This window comes from Podarcis raffonei, chromosome 7 (assembly GCF_027172205.1).
Source record: "Podarcis raffonei isolate rPodRaf1 chromosome 7, rPodRaf1.pri, whole genome shotgun sequence".
Taxonomy (NCBI): domain Eukaryota; kingdom Metazoa; phylum Chordata; class Lepidosauria; order Squamata; family Lacertidae; genus Podarcis; species Podarcis raffonei.
Window position 1 is genome coordinate 63,946,961 of NC_070608.1, and position 17,401 is coordinate 63,964,361.

Below are 17,401 nucleotides of genomic sequence, written 5' to 3' on the forward strand. Positions count from 1 at the left end.
TTTGGAATGTACTTGGCAATGGCTTCCTATCCACTTCCATGGTTTCTAATGATCATATTCCCACCATGAATTTAAAGTGCATGTCTAATGCCTAGCCTCCTTGACAACCACAGATATTTACAGCTGAGATCTGAAGCAGCCATTAAATGTGAGACTAAGGGAACCTCCACTTCGCAGTACTCACTATGCAGTCGACTACTGCAGCTAGTTTAGCCACTGCCAAGAATGCACGCAAAACAAACACTTAATGTCAAGATATTTACCACAAAGGAATCAAAGGTGGTTAATTATTATTTTTTATTGCCAGAATAGTAAATGTTACACATATGGGCCTGCATGGTATTACCCGGGTTACAAGCAAGCAAAAAATGAATAGAAATGTTTGGCCACAGCAAAAGAAAAGGCACATTCTAATAAATCTGCCCTAATAAAAGCAGTGTGACCAAATGAGAATATAGCATAGCACAATTGGGTATAACATTTGTTGGAGAGGATTTTCAGACCATCACCGTTGTGCAGTGCAACATCCACATTGATAAAAAAGTGGCTTTAAAAACATCAACACTGATAAAAAACAATATGAAGCCTGGGATAATAGTTTGTGGCCATGCATGACTATTTGAAGGGGACAAAAGCAAATGCTAAATACATGAGAAAAGATGCTTGCACACCAACATCAGAGAGAGAACTTGCCTCCTCCATTTACTATGAGAAGTCTGCACCCAAGACATTTAGAAAGCATGCAAACATGCAAGTGAGTTGTATATATATATACATGTATGGAGAAGCACAGCATCCCATCCAGAAAGATTTATTTTAGTGGCATTTGGGTTTGGCTTCTATTCTGCAGCTTAACTATTTCACCCAAGCAAGTGCTAATATCACCAACAACCATTTCTTTCTGTTTGTTAAAACAAAGAAGGAATACAGATCCCAGCAGATGCTTCCCCTGCAAAATTCAGATAGGCTGGCTAGCTAATGACTAGCGCCCAAGCGAGCTGCTGCTGCTGACAGTTGTATAGGAATAAGAATACGAGGCATTCGTGTTTGCATCAAAGCTTCCTCTCCTGGATCCACTCCGCGAGCCTGAGCGGGATCCACTGCGCGATCCACTGCGCGATCCTGGTGCCGAAGAGACATTGTATGGGCTGGAGATGCCTTTGGATGAAACCGAAGAAGCTTCCAGTAACCGGAGCCCAGTTATGTCTTCCACCATCGAACGATTCATTGCATCTCTGAAGGAGATTTTCAGCTTTGTTTTGGGACAGGTCAAAATCTTCGCATAGTTGCTGGTGTCTTGTAACCTCTGGGCTGTCCGGCCATCAATCAACCCTTTTCGAATGGCTTCTTCGGTACTTATTCTCCCACGAACTTCGGGGTCAATGAGACCTCCGGTGATAAACTGAAACTCAAGGAAGCGCTGGCCAGCCTCGTAAGGGAGCCACTTTTCCTTCACAGCCTCTGCGGCTGACATTCTGTTTCGGCCCTTGATGCCTTCAAACCCTATGAAGGCTTTATGAGCTGGCTTCAGCCGTGTTGACATCTCATGATCAATGAGGCCTTGGGCGACCGCTTCCTGAAGGGAAAGTCGCTGTCCTGTGACAGGGCATATTATGCCTCCAGTGCAAGCTTGGGCTTCCAGCAAACGCTGGGCAGTAATGCTGTCAACAATTCCCCGTTGCACGGCTTCTGAAATGGAGATCTTCTCCAAATTTTCTGTGTCAAATATGGCTGCGATTGGAGTAGTTTCCTCGAGGGACTCAGAAAAGGAGCCCGAGCCGGAGCCCGAGCTGCTCTTTAGCTTGATAGATGAACTCTTGATACTCAGTACCGTAGGGGAACGAATGGACTCGTGTCTGAAAACTTCATCACCGCCATTCCTGCAAGCAATCATGTCTGCAAACTGAGTGAGGCTTAATGACCCGGAACGGTATTGCTCAAAAAATTTCTTGTCCACAAGGCCTTTGTCAATGGCGTCCTGGATGTCATACTGGTGGCCCGTTTTCCTGTCAACAAGCACTACTCTTGTGCTCCCATCTGAACCCGTTATAGTGATTTCTTCCCATTCGCATTCCTGGTCAGAAAGCTCCAGGTAAGTGTCATAGTCTATGAGGCCTTTATTGTACGCTTCCTGGACGGACATTTCCTTGTTTGTGTCTGGATCTACGATGACGACCCTGCGCTTCCTGAGGGTGTTTTTTTGCGAAGTCTGCACCACTTTCTTCTTCTCTCTCAGGGGCAGGAGACAGAGCCCACTTCCTTCATCGACAATGCACCTTTCTTTCAACTGCAAGTAGGTCAGGTTTTCTTCTGTGTTGGGGTCAAAAAAGCCTTTGGTATCGTCACTGGGATCAGAGAGAATGTTATTCAGCTCTTTGTCGAAGTAGCCACGTTGGTATGCCGTGCCGACTGGCAACCGATGACTTTCCTTCGGGTCGATGATCCCACCAGTGGCTATCTGGGCCTCCAACAAACGAATCCCATGGCCTCTCTCAATGAGTTCCTTGTTCATTGCTTGGAACAAGGAGATGATGTTTCCTGTTTCGGGATCTTTGTACCCAGTGACTGCTCTTTCGGCAGACAGGAGTTTTTCTTTAAATTCTATTCCAACTAGGCCTCTTTTGTAAGCTTCTTCCACCGTGTGTCGTGAATTGTTCACAGGGTCCACAACAAATCCAGTGGCTGCCTGGGCTTCCAGAAGCTCAAGAGCTGTTCCTGGTCTAACCAAACCTATTTTCATGGCCTGGTAAATGCCAAGCTTCTCTCTGGTGGCCTCGTTATAAATGCCAGCTATGCAGCTGGAGCCCTGGAGGAAATCTTTGATTCGGTCGCTGACTTCTTCAACCGTGATTACTCCACTTTCCAGATCATTTGCCGTCGACTCCCGAATGATGCCAGAGTCTACTAACTCAGAAATGTCAATGGGCTTCCTGATGCCTTGGAATGACATGCTTCTCTTCTGCACGGGAAGGAGGAGCAAACCAGTGTGTGGTTCGATTCTGCATTTCGCCCTCAGCTTCGTGTAACTTATGGCCTTCTTGGTGATCGGGTCAATTAAGTTATTTAAACTCTGAGGTTGGTTCAAGGATCTGACCAGGTCTCGATCAATCAGCCCACGAGCTAAAGCGATGTCTTTCGGCAAGAACACACTGTTGATGGGGTCAACGATTCCTCCCGCAGCTAGCTGAGCTTCAAGGAGACGTATCCCGGTCTCCCTGTCGATAAGCTGTTTACCGATGGCTTGTGCCACAGGCACGGTTTTCCCTGAGAAGGGATCTTTAAATCCAGTGATAGCCTTTTCAGCGGTGTAGATTTGCTCCCGGTCATCAAAATCAATCAGGTCTCTAGCAACTGCACTGTCCACGCTGAGAAATTCGTTGCGGTGGGGGTCAATCACACCTCCGGTGGCTGCCTGGGCTTCCAAAAGGAAGACGGTGTTCTCTGGGCTGAGAAGCTGCTTCCGTTTAGCCTCCACCAGGGAATACTTGTCCTTAGGGCTAAGAGAGGCCCCGGCTATAGCCCCAGCTCCTCTGAGATAGGGTTCGAGATCAGCAGCAACTTCCTCCACGGATTTCTGCCCCCTCAGCAGCTTATCCAGGGTGGACTTGTCTATCAGCTGGCATTCGTACAGCTGGACAGCAGTTATTTTTTTCCGCAGGCCATTGAAGAGTAATTTGGAAGGGTCAATGGCAAAGTCATCTTCTGTCTGGGTGACTCTGTTGGCCACATATGGGCGCTGCTTCAGTTTCTCAATTTCCCTTTGCAACCTCAGGCGCTCAGCCTCCATCTCCGACTGGCTCTTTCTGCTTGTCTCTTCCAAGCGGCTGCGGTACCTCTCTTCAATCCTCTTCATCTCTGCCTGCAGCCTCTCAATCTCTATCAGCAAGGCACTCTTCTCCCTCTCGCTCTTATCTCGCTCGGACTCAATCTTCCTGATTGTCTCTTCCTTCCGGGAATATTGGCTCTTCCACTGATTTAAGTCGTTCAGGATTTGCTGCTTCTCATTCTCCAGCCTCATTTTCAAGCGGGATTCTGACTCCAGTGTGCCTTTGGCCCGATTCAGCTCTTCCTCCAACCTCAGCAACCTTGCTTTGTCTTGTTCCAAGGCATTAATTTTTATCAGCAGCGCTTCTCGTTCCTGCATAATATGAGTATACTGGGATTTGGATTCTTGGATCCTATGGGATGTCTATGGTTTTTTTTAAAGAAAGAAATAAACAAGGAGAAAATTAGTGCCTCTTCTTAACATCTTATATTCCCTATATTTCAACCTACCCTGTAAGGGGTACTGGGTAACTGTGGCCCTGAGTAATAAATCTGATGTTTTGGATACAGCTGTGGATTTGTTTTATTAATACAGGATAGCACACTGATAGAAATGGGCTAAAAATAATTCTAACAAGAGAGTCTGGGGCATGACCCAGCACATTGGGGTCCTGCCTGTTTCAGTGGAAAGATTAAGCATGTGTTTAACAGCGCAGTCCTATACAAGTCTACTGAGAAGTAAGACCCACAGAATTAAATGGGGATTACTCCCAGGCAAGCGTGTATAGGACTGCAGCACAATCCTATCTCTTCCCTTTGAAATCAACAGGAATTAAAAATACTTAGTTTGGGGTGGATTGTACTGTCAGTGCTTAATATTTTCCCTTTCCCACCTGTACACATATACGACATACAGTCTTGATTTTGACAGTAGTCTAGCAGAAGCTAAGTATTTTGGGATGCCTGCACTTCAGTACTGCCCCTGATAAAATCTTGTGTCTACTGAAAGGGGACCTTCATCTTGCTCTGTTTTACAAAACATATGTACCACGACATCAAATCCAGACTGGTCTTACCTGGAGCCGATTTACCCACATTAACAAAACAAAAAAATCTAATTATTTAATTCCACAATCTGATTCTTCTTTTAAGAAAGCGCTCGTTTTGAGACTACAACTAGACTAATGGATAAAGTTCCATCACGTATCTTGTGTGATGAATCTGAGTGAATAAAAGTACATAGATAATAATGTACATGTGAATTACAAGTGTTAGGGGGGGCACAATGAGAGCAAACCGATACCCCACTGAAGAAAATACTGCTTTTGGACCAATCTTGCACTAGCAAACCAATATAGTTCAGCAAACATTGCTTAAGATAGGCTCTCCATTCATTTCAATGAGTGAATTGATATGAATTGAGGCTGAACTGTAGCAATGCCTGATGCGTTGCTCCTAGTAAACGAAGACACGGAAACCTAACTATCATTTTACTTGAAAATTATGAGCCCAAGCTACTAGGCAAAATGGCCAGACTCCAACACAGAAGAAAGCACACTTGAGGCAATGTCAAAAGGCTTAAGTATGCTCTACTCTATGCAGGATTGTGACTCATAGATTTCTTTCTTTTTTAAAGAAAGAAATAAAAGCAGTGACATGTATAGCATGCACACATATATAATTATGTATAATGTGCATTTTATACAATATACAGGTACATAAGCAGCAATAAAATGTATGCCAAATATACAACACCAGTATAACTATGTATACACTTTTGCATATGTACACTTTTTAAGGTATACATGTATGTATGTATATGTATATACATATACTACCCTACAGCAAAATAAAAAATGAGAAGAGCAAAGGAGATAAGGATAAGCTCCAATATGCAACTTCATGAATAACATATTGTATACCCCTCTTTGGGGGTTGAGATGTCAGAGTAACCGAACTTCAGGGGGTAGCTTCTGTAAGAACAGATTTTGGAAATATGGCCTGGTCTTCAAAGTCCTGCTCCTTTCTAAGGATGATGAAGAGTTGACCAATTTTCCATAGGAAAAATGCTAAATTCTATTGGAATGACATATCACCCAAAGATTTTTTTAAGCACCAACGGTAACAAAAGTAGATGCTAGGTAAGATTTATATCTCCTTTGCACTAGTCTAGAAGCGACCCAAATCTGGGCCTACAGCTAAGAACATAAGAACAGCCTGCAGGATCAGGCCAATGGCCAATCTAGTCCAGCATCCTGTTCTCTCAGTGGCCAATCAAATGCCTGTAAGAGACCTGCACTTAGAAGCCAGTTGGAATTTTTATATCAAATTTAAAAAGGAATCAATTAAAATCAATATACATAAATTTAGGGTCCAATGATTGGTTGGAAATGCATTTGGTGTTGAATTATTTGAGGGACAGTAAAGTTGTGATCAAATATTTGTGAATACCTCCATAGCCTGCTTTTGGAATTTTTCAATTTCCTGTCTCAAATTGTCCCTTTCTTTCTGTAAACCATTTATCAGACCCTGAAGTTCCAGGGTATGCTTGCTGCTTGTTTGTAGTTGACTCTTAAGTTCAATAATTGTGGCATTTTTTTCCTCATCCACTTCACTTCTGCCCCTTCTTAGATCATCATACTCCAATCTCACATTACGCAGCTCTTCCTCTAACATCAAGTGTTCTTTTGTAAGGTTCTCGGTAAGAGACTGAAGTCTTTCGATTTCTATTTTGCACTCATTGAGGCTTTTGCTCTTGTCCTCAATAGCCTTTTGCAAGTGCTCGTTGCGCATGTGAGCTTGCTTTAGATTCTCTTGCTCTTGGACCACCTGGCGGCGCAAGGTTTCGATCTCTGAAGTGTACTTCCTTATCTCCTCCAAGTATCTCTGCTTTTCCCTCATCTGACCATCTAGCACCTCTCTCTGGTGCTTCAAGTCATCTTCACTCCTTTTCTTGACCATCGAGACCTCCTCTATCTGCTGAGTAAGGTTTGTGATCTTGACAGATTGCTCTCTGTAAGACCTCCTCATAGATTCTAACTCTGCTTCCACTTCCTTCCTCTTGGCAGTTTCTTCTCCTATGGCTCTAGCCTGCCTACTAAGCTCCTCCTCCAGCTTGCGTTTCTGCTGCTGCAGCTCTTTCATCGTGCCCTGCAGCCTTGTGCTTTCTTGATCTTTCCCTTTTTTGTCCTGGGCAAGCCTCTCGTATTCGCTTTTTAGCCGCCCCAGTTCCTGCTCTTGGACTTTCAACCTGCTGATGGTCTCTGTGGCATTGATGTTCACTTTCTCTAAATCGTACTGGACTCTTTGCAATCGGATATTCTCCTCCTCCATAGATTTCCTCTGGTTTGTTTCTGCTTCCAGCAACTTTCTCAGCTTTTCAATCTCTTTGTTTTTGTCCTTAATTGTCCTCCCAGCATCGTCAAGAGACTGCTTGTAACGCATGGTCTCCTCAGAGTATTTCTGGACAGTCTGTTTTAACTCAATCTCAAGCTGCTGCTTCTTTTGCGAGATCTCAGAGCCAATGGCTTTTTGCTGGTGAGCATTTTCTTCCACTTGTCTAAGGTTCTCCGATGTCTGACTTATAGTGTTCTTCAGTCTCCTAATTTCTTCACATAAGCTCCTATTTTCTCTCACGACATTGTCGAGCTGTGCTCGGTAATTACTGGATTCCTCGTCCTTCTGCAGTGTCACCTGATTTATTGTGGTCTTTGTGATATTAATCTCAGTCTCATACTTGTTCTTTAAACTAATAATTTCCTCGTCATAACTGTTCCTTACCTTAGCCAATTCATTCTCAAGTTCCCATCGGCTTTTAGCCTCTTCCTGCAGCTGAATCTTTACTCTTTCAAGCTCCTTGGTTTTGTCCTGGATGGTCAAAGCAGCATCTTCAAGCGCTTGCTTGTACCTCGCGTTGTCTTCGTTGCGCAGATGAATGATCTGTTTCAGCTCCAGCTCGATCTGTTGCTTCTGCTGAGCCACCTCCGAGCCACAAGCCTTCTGCTGAAGAATGTTTTCTTCTGCTCTCCTCCGCTGCTCTGTAGCATCCAAAATGCTGTCATTGAGCCTGATGATCTCATCCTTCAGATCTCTGTTCTCTCTCTGCAGCTTATCGATCTGGGCTCGGAGGTTTTTGGCATCATCCTCTTTCTGGGATGCTATCTGGTGGATGGTGGTCTTCTTAATGTTAATCTCGGTTTCATACTTGTTCTTTATATTACTCATCTCCTCATTAAACTGGTTTCTTACCTTAGCCAGCTCATTCTCATATTCTCTCTTCCGATTCCCCTCGTCCTGGAGAAGCACCCTTAACCTTTCTATCTCGTACTCCTTCTCCTTGATGACTTTCTCAGATTCTATCTTTTGCCAACCAAGGCTTTCTTTCTCATTCTGCCTTGTCTTCTGCAGTTGGTCAAAGTCAGTCTTCTGCTGGTCATATCTGTCCTCCAATAGCTTCCTTTTCCTCTTCTCATCTTCAATCTCATAAGTCAGCCTTGTTATTCTGTCATTCAGATCTTTTATTTGAGCATAGCACTTGTCCAAGTTTTGTTTGGCAGAGCCACCATCCAACTCTGCTTGCCTCTTCATCTCTTCCAAACCCATCAGTTTGGCCTTCAGCTGGGAAATTTCCAACTGGTACTTCTGTAGGTTTTGCTCCAGGAATTTGTGCTTATTGCTGTTATCGGAATTGGCATCTCTGGCTAGTCTCAGCTCTTCTTCCAATAGTTCTATTTTGGTGCTTTTCATCTGCAGATTCAGAAAGCATGAAAGATAAAAATTACCTATCGCAACCATTTTTGACCAACAGCATGCTACTCACACACACACCCCAAAAAAATCACCACTCCACAGCTAATTTTAATAAAATGCCTTTTTTGCTGTTTGGTTGTTTTATTTCATATTTTTTTTAAAAAAACCCTTCACATTCTCTTGTTAACCATAATGGACAAGACTCTTAACATTCTCAACGAGGCCTTTTTAATATTTCATGGTTTTCAGTGCAGAAGTCCTAGTGCACCAGAAAACATTGGATCTGGAGGAATATATGCTACTCTATGTCAAGCTCTGAAAGCAGACTTAAACCAGAGCTCTGGGGTTCATTTTTCTGGTTTTTACACATCTGTTAGCCTAGGAAAACATTTTTAAAGGCATGATATAAAACATTTCTTGAAATAAAGAAACTCGTTGATCACATATCATGTCTGAACCAATATTGGACCAAATAGAAAACAACTGTACAGAAACCAGGTGTCCACAAACAGGCTACTTTATACAAAAAGGAAAAAGAGGGGAAGGCGCTAATGCTCACAGCGGCCACTAAATACTATTCTCCCTCTTCGATGCCCTGCACGCTGATCTCAATATGTGAAGGAAAACTGGTTCCTTAACGGCAACTGAACATTATTATGTACATTCTGAGTTTCCTGTTTTTATTGCTTCATGTGTTCAGTGGCCAAGACTGGGCATCCAAAGCCATGCTTAAATTCAGGTTATGCCCTATGTAAAGCTGGTGGCAAAACCAAATTCAGGGGTCCTGAACTTGAGGGAGTGACGACTGAAGCTAAAATGAAAAATCTCATCTACTCAGGGTGGATTTGATTTAAATCAAATTGATTTAAATCACTAGTCAGTAAGACTTGCTTTAAATCACTAGTCAGTAAGACTTGATTTAAATCCTTTTTTTACAGAAAGACTCATTCTTGCTGGTATAATCTTAATATTTACAACCAGATGGAGGTTTCATGGAAAACTTAAAACAAATCCTTATTTCCTGATGAATAGCCTTTGGCGTATAATGTAACTTAAATAGAAAATTGTATTTAGAAAGATTTTTTCCTCAAAAGCATTTTATTTTAAAAATCCAATTTAAATAAAAAAATCTGATTAAAATTTTTAAAAATCCGATTTTTTCATATTTTTTTTATCCACCCTGCATCTACTATAACAGGAATAACTAGGAATCAATCTACACAGGCAACAAATCATCTGATAGTAGCTCATTCTAAGCTATTACAACTTCAAACTGCAGATGAGCCCATCACTTGATTGAAGGATGCCTCATGGGGGAAAAAAGCTTCATGCACCTAAACAACTAACATATCCAGGAAAGCTACTCTAAAATTTTCCTAATATGCCCATTTTTAAATGTGCAGGGAGCGGCATTTGTTTTACGGGAAGCAGTGTTCAAACAAGGAATCAGCTCTATCTGCAGTCTAAACTGGTCTAGTCCACAAAAAGCTGTATTGTATGAGTCTGCTGAATGCATGCCTCAAATTTAAGACTAAAAAAGCTGAACCGTGTATAGCAAGAAAATTTGGTTTCCATTGTAGAAGTGTAGCCTTAGAATGTTATTTATTATTGCATGAAGGTATTATTAACAGCATCAAAAATATTTACGAAGCGCCCAGGAACCTGACAATTCACAATACATAAAGGAAGAGGGATATTACCTTTAAATCTTCCAAGCTCTTTAACATTTCACTCAAAAACTTGTAATAGTCTCCTGATTTTGTAAGAAGTTCAATGTAACGAGACTGGATCTCGGCAGCCTGCATGGAGAGGGAGGGAAAAGCAATCTATTGTCAACCTATCCCAAACGCTATGTTTCGTCTGCATCAACAGGCTTGGGGCTTTGTGTTGTTATTATTTTAAAATAAAATGCCAGCCTGATCCTAGATTGACTCTGACTTAAGTATAAAGGTAAAGGCAAATGACCCCTGACAGTTAAGTCCAGGTTGCAAACAACTCTGGGGTTGCAGCGCTCATCTCGCTTTACTGGCCGAGGGAGCCAACGTTTGTCCGCAGGCAGTTTTTCCTGGTCATGTGGCCAGCATGACTAAGCCGCTTCTGGTGAAACCAGAGCAGTGCACGGAAACGCCATTTACCTTCCCGCCGGAGCGGTACCTATTTATCTACTTGCACTTTGACGTGCTTTCGAACTGCTAGGTTGGCAGGAGCTGGGACCGAGCAACGGGAGCTCACCCTGTCACAGGGATTCGAACCGCCGACCTTCCGATCAGCAAGCCCTAGGCTCAGTGGTTTACACCACAGTGCCACCCATGTCCCTGACATAAGTATAAATGAGTTGAAATGGATTTAGAGCTGATCTACAAATAGTGGAACGTCCCGTGGTGCAGCCCTTTCTAGATTTTACCACTTTAGACTACAGTAGTACCTCGGGTTAAGTACTTAATTCATTCCGGAGGTCTATTCTTAACCTGAAACTGTTCTTAACCTGAAGCACCACTAACGCGCCACAGGAGCACGATTTCTATTCTCATTCTGAAGCAAAGTTCTTAACCCGAGGTAATATTTCTGGGTAACCTGATGTGTATGTAACCTGAAGCGTATGTAACCCGAGGTACCACTGTATAAGCCTAGGGGGGAGTGTGTCATGCTTAACTTCTTCTCTGTGTTTGAAAAACAACCACCACCCTAAACCACCCTGCCTGCAGAAAAACAGCCAGCAAGGAGGAAAATTAGGCTAGAACACACCAACTTTTGATCGCAGAGGGGTTCTGACATATCATATATATACCAAGTATGCAATTCCCCAATCTGCATTCCAAAACACCACCCCGTGCTTTTCTGGAACACCAGTCTCTCGTGTGGTTTAGCAAACAGGTTCCTGCCCAGGGCTACAACACCATAGATTTCCTTCAGAACTGTGTGCACACCTCCTGACTTGGTTTCACCAAGCAAGAACATTACCAATTATCATGAAAGTGGACTTCCGGGTTAGCGCCAGCGCTGAATGGCGGATTTCTCCCGGAGCTCCGGGAGAGATCTGCTTCGCGGGTTCGGGTCTTGTTGCTCACGGCGGAGCAAAGACCCTTAAAAGTCACAGGCGCGTAGCCTGTGAACTGGAGACTCGGCGGGCACCTTTGCCCCCCCCGACGTTGTGAAATAGCCTTTTTAAAGGCTATAGATCAGCGGAGGGGTGCGTGGAGCGGTGCTGAGAGTCGCTTTCACCCAGCCTGCGAAGCGAAGCCGCGTCGCCATCAGCGGAGAGCGCTGACTTCTTCCGAAGATTTTGGACTAAAAGAGAGCAACTTTCCGTGAGTAGGATTGAGTTTGCATTACAAATTGGACGTCAAAATTAATGAATTTGGGCACCGAGACGGATAAGTATTAAAAAGGAAGTCTGCTTACCGTCCTGCAGCAAGATTAAAGCGAAAGACAGTGAAGCTGTAACTTTTGACAGGAGCTTTTATGAGCTAAGAAACCCAACACCAAGCAAAGAACTCCCCCCCAAAAGGCAGGGGAGGGGGGGAAGAAGGCTTCAAAGGGATTTCCTGCCTAATTTAAAGGAGATTGAACTGATTACCGCTGCTTATCTACCTGGGGGTCGGACTGCCGGAGGAAAGACACCGGCTAAGGACGGTTGCTACAAATAAGGTTAGAAAGTAACTGACATATAGACTTTGGTTACTCTCAACTTGAAACATCGTATTTGGTTACATAGTAAGTCATTTGCAGGACACTTTTAATTTGGATCTTTTACAAAATAAGGGACTTGGAGGGCTTTTGCTTTTTGGAAGTGTGGGAACAATCTAAAGTTCAGAAACTGATTTTGCGCCCTCTAGAGGATTTGGTCAGCTTCAGGAACTAAGTGGAATTTAAAACCTGAGAACTTTTTATTGTTGACAGTTTAAGAGTGTGGGAATGACCTTGAACGAAAGACTTTGTTATGGCAGATGGTAAACAGAAAGAAGATCCACAAGAAACAACTTTGAGATCTGGTAGACAATACAAAGTGGACTCTTCTATGCAAAGAAGGGCCTCTGTATCAGGGGCCCCGGGAACTGCAGCTGCAACAAAGGCAAGAGTGAAAACAATGTCTTCAGAAGATGCGTTTACAAAGGTCTTGGGAAAAATAAGTGATTCTTTAGAGGAATTAAAGAAGCAAGGTGCTGAAACAAATAAGAAAATTGAAGAAATCTCTGGGAAAATTGATCTGAATACAAAAAGTATAACTGACCTTGGAAATAAAGTGAACTCTAATGCAGAAGCAATTGGGAAACTATTGGAAGATTCATCTACAACGCGAAAGATAGCTGAAGAAGCTAAGGAAATTGCTACTGCTGTTGAAGGGAAACTTCCACCGGTGTACAGGAAATTGGATGAGTATGAACTGACACTTTCTATGCAGGATATGCAACGCAAGGAGAAAAACCTAAGGATTAGACTTGTGCCGGAAAAAGAAGGAGACAACTTGGTGGATTATTTGACAAAAGAGTTTTCTGATTTTTGGAAGCAAGATTTGAAAGAAGAAGAGCTCAAAATTGAGAGTGCATTTAGGTTGGGAACAAGGCAGAAGAAGAATAGACCCAGAGACTGCTTGATAACTCTAAGATCCAAAGAAGAGAGGGATAAAATATTGAACCTGCATTATCAAACAACCCTTCGGATTGAGGACTCTTATATTGAGATTTTTAAAGACATCCCTAAAAGTATCTTGGATGCAAGAGGTCCTTATAAGGATCTGGTGACACTACTGAAGAGGAACTACATACTATTCAGGTGGGAGTTTCCCCAAGGCTTGTCTTTTAAATACAAAGGCAAGAAAAGAAGAATAAAAACAGTGAGTGATAAAGACAAGTTCTTGGGAGAACACGAAGAAGACCTACAGAAAGAGACCCATCCAGGAGAAGGACATCCTTCAAGATTAGACAAAGACACAGAACCACCGACAAAGGACGAACAACAATTGGGAGCTGTAGGAGGAATTAAATAACCCCATCATGGCTTTGCAACTTCTAACTTGGAATTGTAATGGTCTAAACAACCCCCCGAAAAAGAAAAAATATATTTCATGCTTTAAAGAAAGATCATTTGGACTTGATTTGTTTACAAGAGACCCATGTGACAAGAGCACATAGAAAATTGTTAACAAATAAGAGACTGGGACAAGAATTTATATCTTCAGATAAAGTAAAAAAGAGAGGAGTGGTGATCTACGTAAAGGAAAATTTGCAGCCGAAACAAATCTTTAAAGATGACCAAGGAAGATATTTGGCAATTGAAATTCAATTTCAAGGAGAAAAATTTCTGATAGTGGGGGTGTATGCACCAAATGAAGGGAAAACAGAATTCTTTAAGAAGTTGCATGAGACTTTAACGGACTATATGGACTATAAACTGATTATGATGGGAGACATGAATGGAGTAGTTTCAACAAATATGGACAAAGCACAAAGACAGGTAGTCACAAAAGATGGAAGACTACCAAAAACCTTTTTTGAAATGACTGACAATATGGATTTGATTGACATTTGGAGAACAAAACACCCACTAGAGAGAGAGGGAACCTTCTTTTCTGAAGCCAAAATGACATGGACTAGGATTGACCAAATTTGGGTGACTAGCGGTATGGCGTCGAATATAAAGAAAGTGGAAATCTGCCCAAAAACTCTCTCCGACCATAATGCAGTAAAGATGGTGATGAAGCAAACAACTGGCTCTTTCAGATGGAGAATGAATGACACCTTATTTAGAGATGAGGAGATCTGTAAAAAGGCCCAAAAAACCCTGAAAGATTATTTTGAAATTAATCTAAGGACTAAAGTAGAAAAAAGAATAGTATGGGACGCAAGCAAAGCCGTGATGAGAGGGTTTTTGATACAACAAAATACATTAAAGAGAAGAAAGCAAAATGAGAGGAAGGAGAAAATTCTGGATAAGATAAAAGAAGGGGAAAGGAAATTAAGATTGAAGCCAAAATCGCAAGAGATTCTAAGAGAAATTAAATTGTACCAAACACAATATATGGAACTGATGAATCAAGAAATAGAATGGAAAATTAAACAAATGAGACAGAAGTCTTTTGAATCTGCAGACAAATGTGGCAAGTTATTGGCTTGGCAAATAAAGAAGAGACAAAAACTCAACACGGTAACAAACTTAGAAGTGGAAGGAAAGAACATATGCAACCCAGTAGAAATTAGGAATTGTTTTCAGAACTACTTTAGACAATTGTATACACAAGGGCCGCAGAATGAAACAGATATACAACAATTCCTCGAGAAAAATGGGCTGAAAAAGATTTCGCAGGAAAGTAAGACAATTTTGAATCAGGAGATATCAATACAGGAAATAGAAGATGCCATTCAAAACATGACGTTGGGCAAATCACCTGGACCAGATGGACTGACTTCCAAATATTACAAAGTTTTGAAGGAAGGACTTATACAACCTTTGAAGGAAGTCTGTAATGAGATCATGAAGGGGAAAAGGGCACCCGATACGTGGAGAGAGGCCTACATTACACTTATACCAAAGACAGAGACTGAAAAGACCCAACTTAAGAACTACCGACCCATCTCCTTACTAAATGTGGATTACAAAATCTTTGCTGATGTTTTAGCAAAGAGACTGAAAAGAGTTTTGATGGAGGAGATTCATGGGGACCAAGCGGGCTTTCTCCCGAAAAGGCATTTGTCGGACAATGTAAGGAATATAATTGACATTTTGGAGAAGTTGGAAGTGAATATAAACACTAAGGCTGTTTTGATATTTGTGGATGCCGAGAAAGCCTTTGACAACATTTCTTGGAGCTTTATGTTGAAGAACCTCCGGGGGATGGGGGTAGGCCAAGGGTTTGAAAATGGTATAGGTGCAATATATTCTGAACAGAAAGCAAAATTAATTGTAAATAATGTTGTAACAGAAGAGTTTAAGATTGAAAAAGGGACACGACAGGGGTGCCCTATTTCCCCATTACTTTTTATATCGGTCCTTGAGGTTTTGCTTAATATGATCAGGAGGGACCAGTTGGTTAAAGGCATTCAGGTCGGAGTCAAACAATACAAACTGAGAGCATTTGCAGATGACCTGGTACTTACATTACAGGAGCCAGAAGCTAGCACAAAAAGAGTTTTGGAAATAATCCAAGAGTTTGGTCAATTGGCAGGATTTAAATTGAATAAGTTAAAGACTAAGGTATTGGAGAAAAATCTAACACAGATTGAAAAAGAAAGGTTTCAGAATGAGACGGGGTTGACTGTGGCTAAAAAAGTGAAATATTTGGGTGTGAATATGACAGCTAAGAATGTGAATTTATTTAAAGACAATTATGAAAAAACTTGGACAGAAGTGAAAAAAGATCTAGAAATATGGTCAAACTTGAAGCTTTCCTTGTTAGGTCGAATTGCAGTTATAAAAATGAATGTTTTGCCAAGAATGTTGTTTTTGTTTCAAACATTACAAATAATGGATAAAATGGACTGTTTCAAGAAGTGGCAGAAAGATATATCCAAATTTGTCTGGCAGGGCAAGAAGCCCAGAATAAAATTTAAGATATTAACGGATTCAAAGGAAAGAGGGGGGTTTGCCCTGCCAGACTTTAAATTGTACTATGAAGCGGCAGCTTTCTGCTGGCTAAAAGAATGGCTGCTTCTTGAAAACACAGACATTTTGGATTTGGAAGGATTTAACAATATTTTTGGGTGGCATGCATATTTGTGGTATGACAAGGTTAAAGCGCATAAAAGTTTCAAAAACCATATTGTCAGAAAAGCACTGCTGAATGTCTGGGTTAAATATAAGGACTTGCTGGAAAATAAGACTCCAAGATGGTTATCACCAATGGAAGCTAAGGCGGTTAAAAAGCTAAATATGGAGTCGAAATGGCCAAGATATTGGGAAATCCTGGAAATGGAAGGGGACAAACTGAGATTGCAGAGTTTTGAAAAATTAAAAGGGAAGGTGAGAGATTGGTTACATTATCACCAAATAAATGAAGTGTTTAAACTAGACAGAAAAATAGGCTTCCAGGTGGAAAAATCAAAATTAGAGACTGAACTGTTAGAATCCAGTACTAAGAATTTGTCAAAAATGTATGATCTGCTGCTGAAATGGAATACACAAGATGAAATGGTAAAATCAAGTATGATTAAATGGGCTCAGGACATTGGTCATAACATCATGTTTGCTGATTGGGAAAAGTTGTGGACCACCGGGTTGAAGTTTACGGCGTGTAACGCCTTAAGAGAAAATATAATGAAAATGATTTATAGGTGGTACATAACCCCAGTCAAGCTTGCAAAGATCTATCACTTGCCTGATAATAAATGTTGGAAATGTAAAGAAAAGGAAGGTACATTCTTTCACCTCTGGTGGACGTGCCCGAAGATTAAGGCATTCTGGGAAATGATTTATAACGAACTGAAAAAGGTATTTAAATATACTTTCCCCAAGAAACCAGAGGCCTTTCTCTTGGGTATTGTCGGCCAGGGGGTGTTAAAGACAGATACAACTTTTTTTATGTACGCTACAACAGCAGCTAGAATACTTATTGCAAAGTACTGGAAGACACAGGATCTACCCACACTGGAAGAATGGCAGATGAAGGTGATGGACTATATGAGCTTGGCAGAGATGACGAGCAGAATCCGAGACCAGGGAAGAGAAGCGGCGGAAGAAGAATGGAAAAAGTTCAAGGACTATTTAAAGAAATATTATAAAATTGGAGACAGTTAGAATGATGTTGGATTAAAACAAATGGTTACTATTAGTAATGGTTATGACAAAGAGAATAAGGGTGATTAGCATAAATTTATAATAAAATAAGGCAAGATTTCGCTGAATAACTGTAAGAATTTGGAATACAGAAACGGGAAGTAAGAGGAGGTCGAGG

At 41.6% G+C, this 17,401-nt stretch overlaps 1 protein-coding gene across 3 annotated transcripts in view; it reads right to left on the minus strand.

Annotated features, from left to right (window-relative positions):
* Nucleotides 1-278: 278 nt before the first annotated feature.
* Nucleotides 279-17,401, minus strand: part of DSP (desmoplakin) — a 53,174-nt gene continuing 36,051 nt past the window's right edge. Inside the window, exons 22-24 of one of the 3 annotated variants that reach the window (XM_053396940.1) lie at nucleotides 10,215-10,313; nucleotides 6,217-8,511; nucleotides 279-4,189 (exon numbers count right to left, since the gene is read on the minus strand). In XM_053396940.1, coding sequence (XP_053252915.1) covers nucleotides 983-4,189; nucleotides 6,217-8,511; nucleotides 10,215-10,313 — 5,601 coding nt within the window. In that variant the 3' untranslated portion in view covers nucleotides 279-982. The remainder of the gene's footprint in view (nucleotides 4,190-6,216; nucleotides 8,512-10,214; nucleotides 10,314-17,401) is intronic. The other 2 variants (XM_053396941.1, XM_053396942.1) reach the window with 2 other exon arrangements.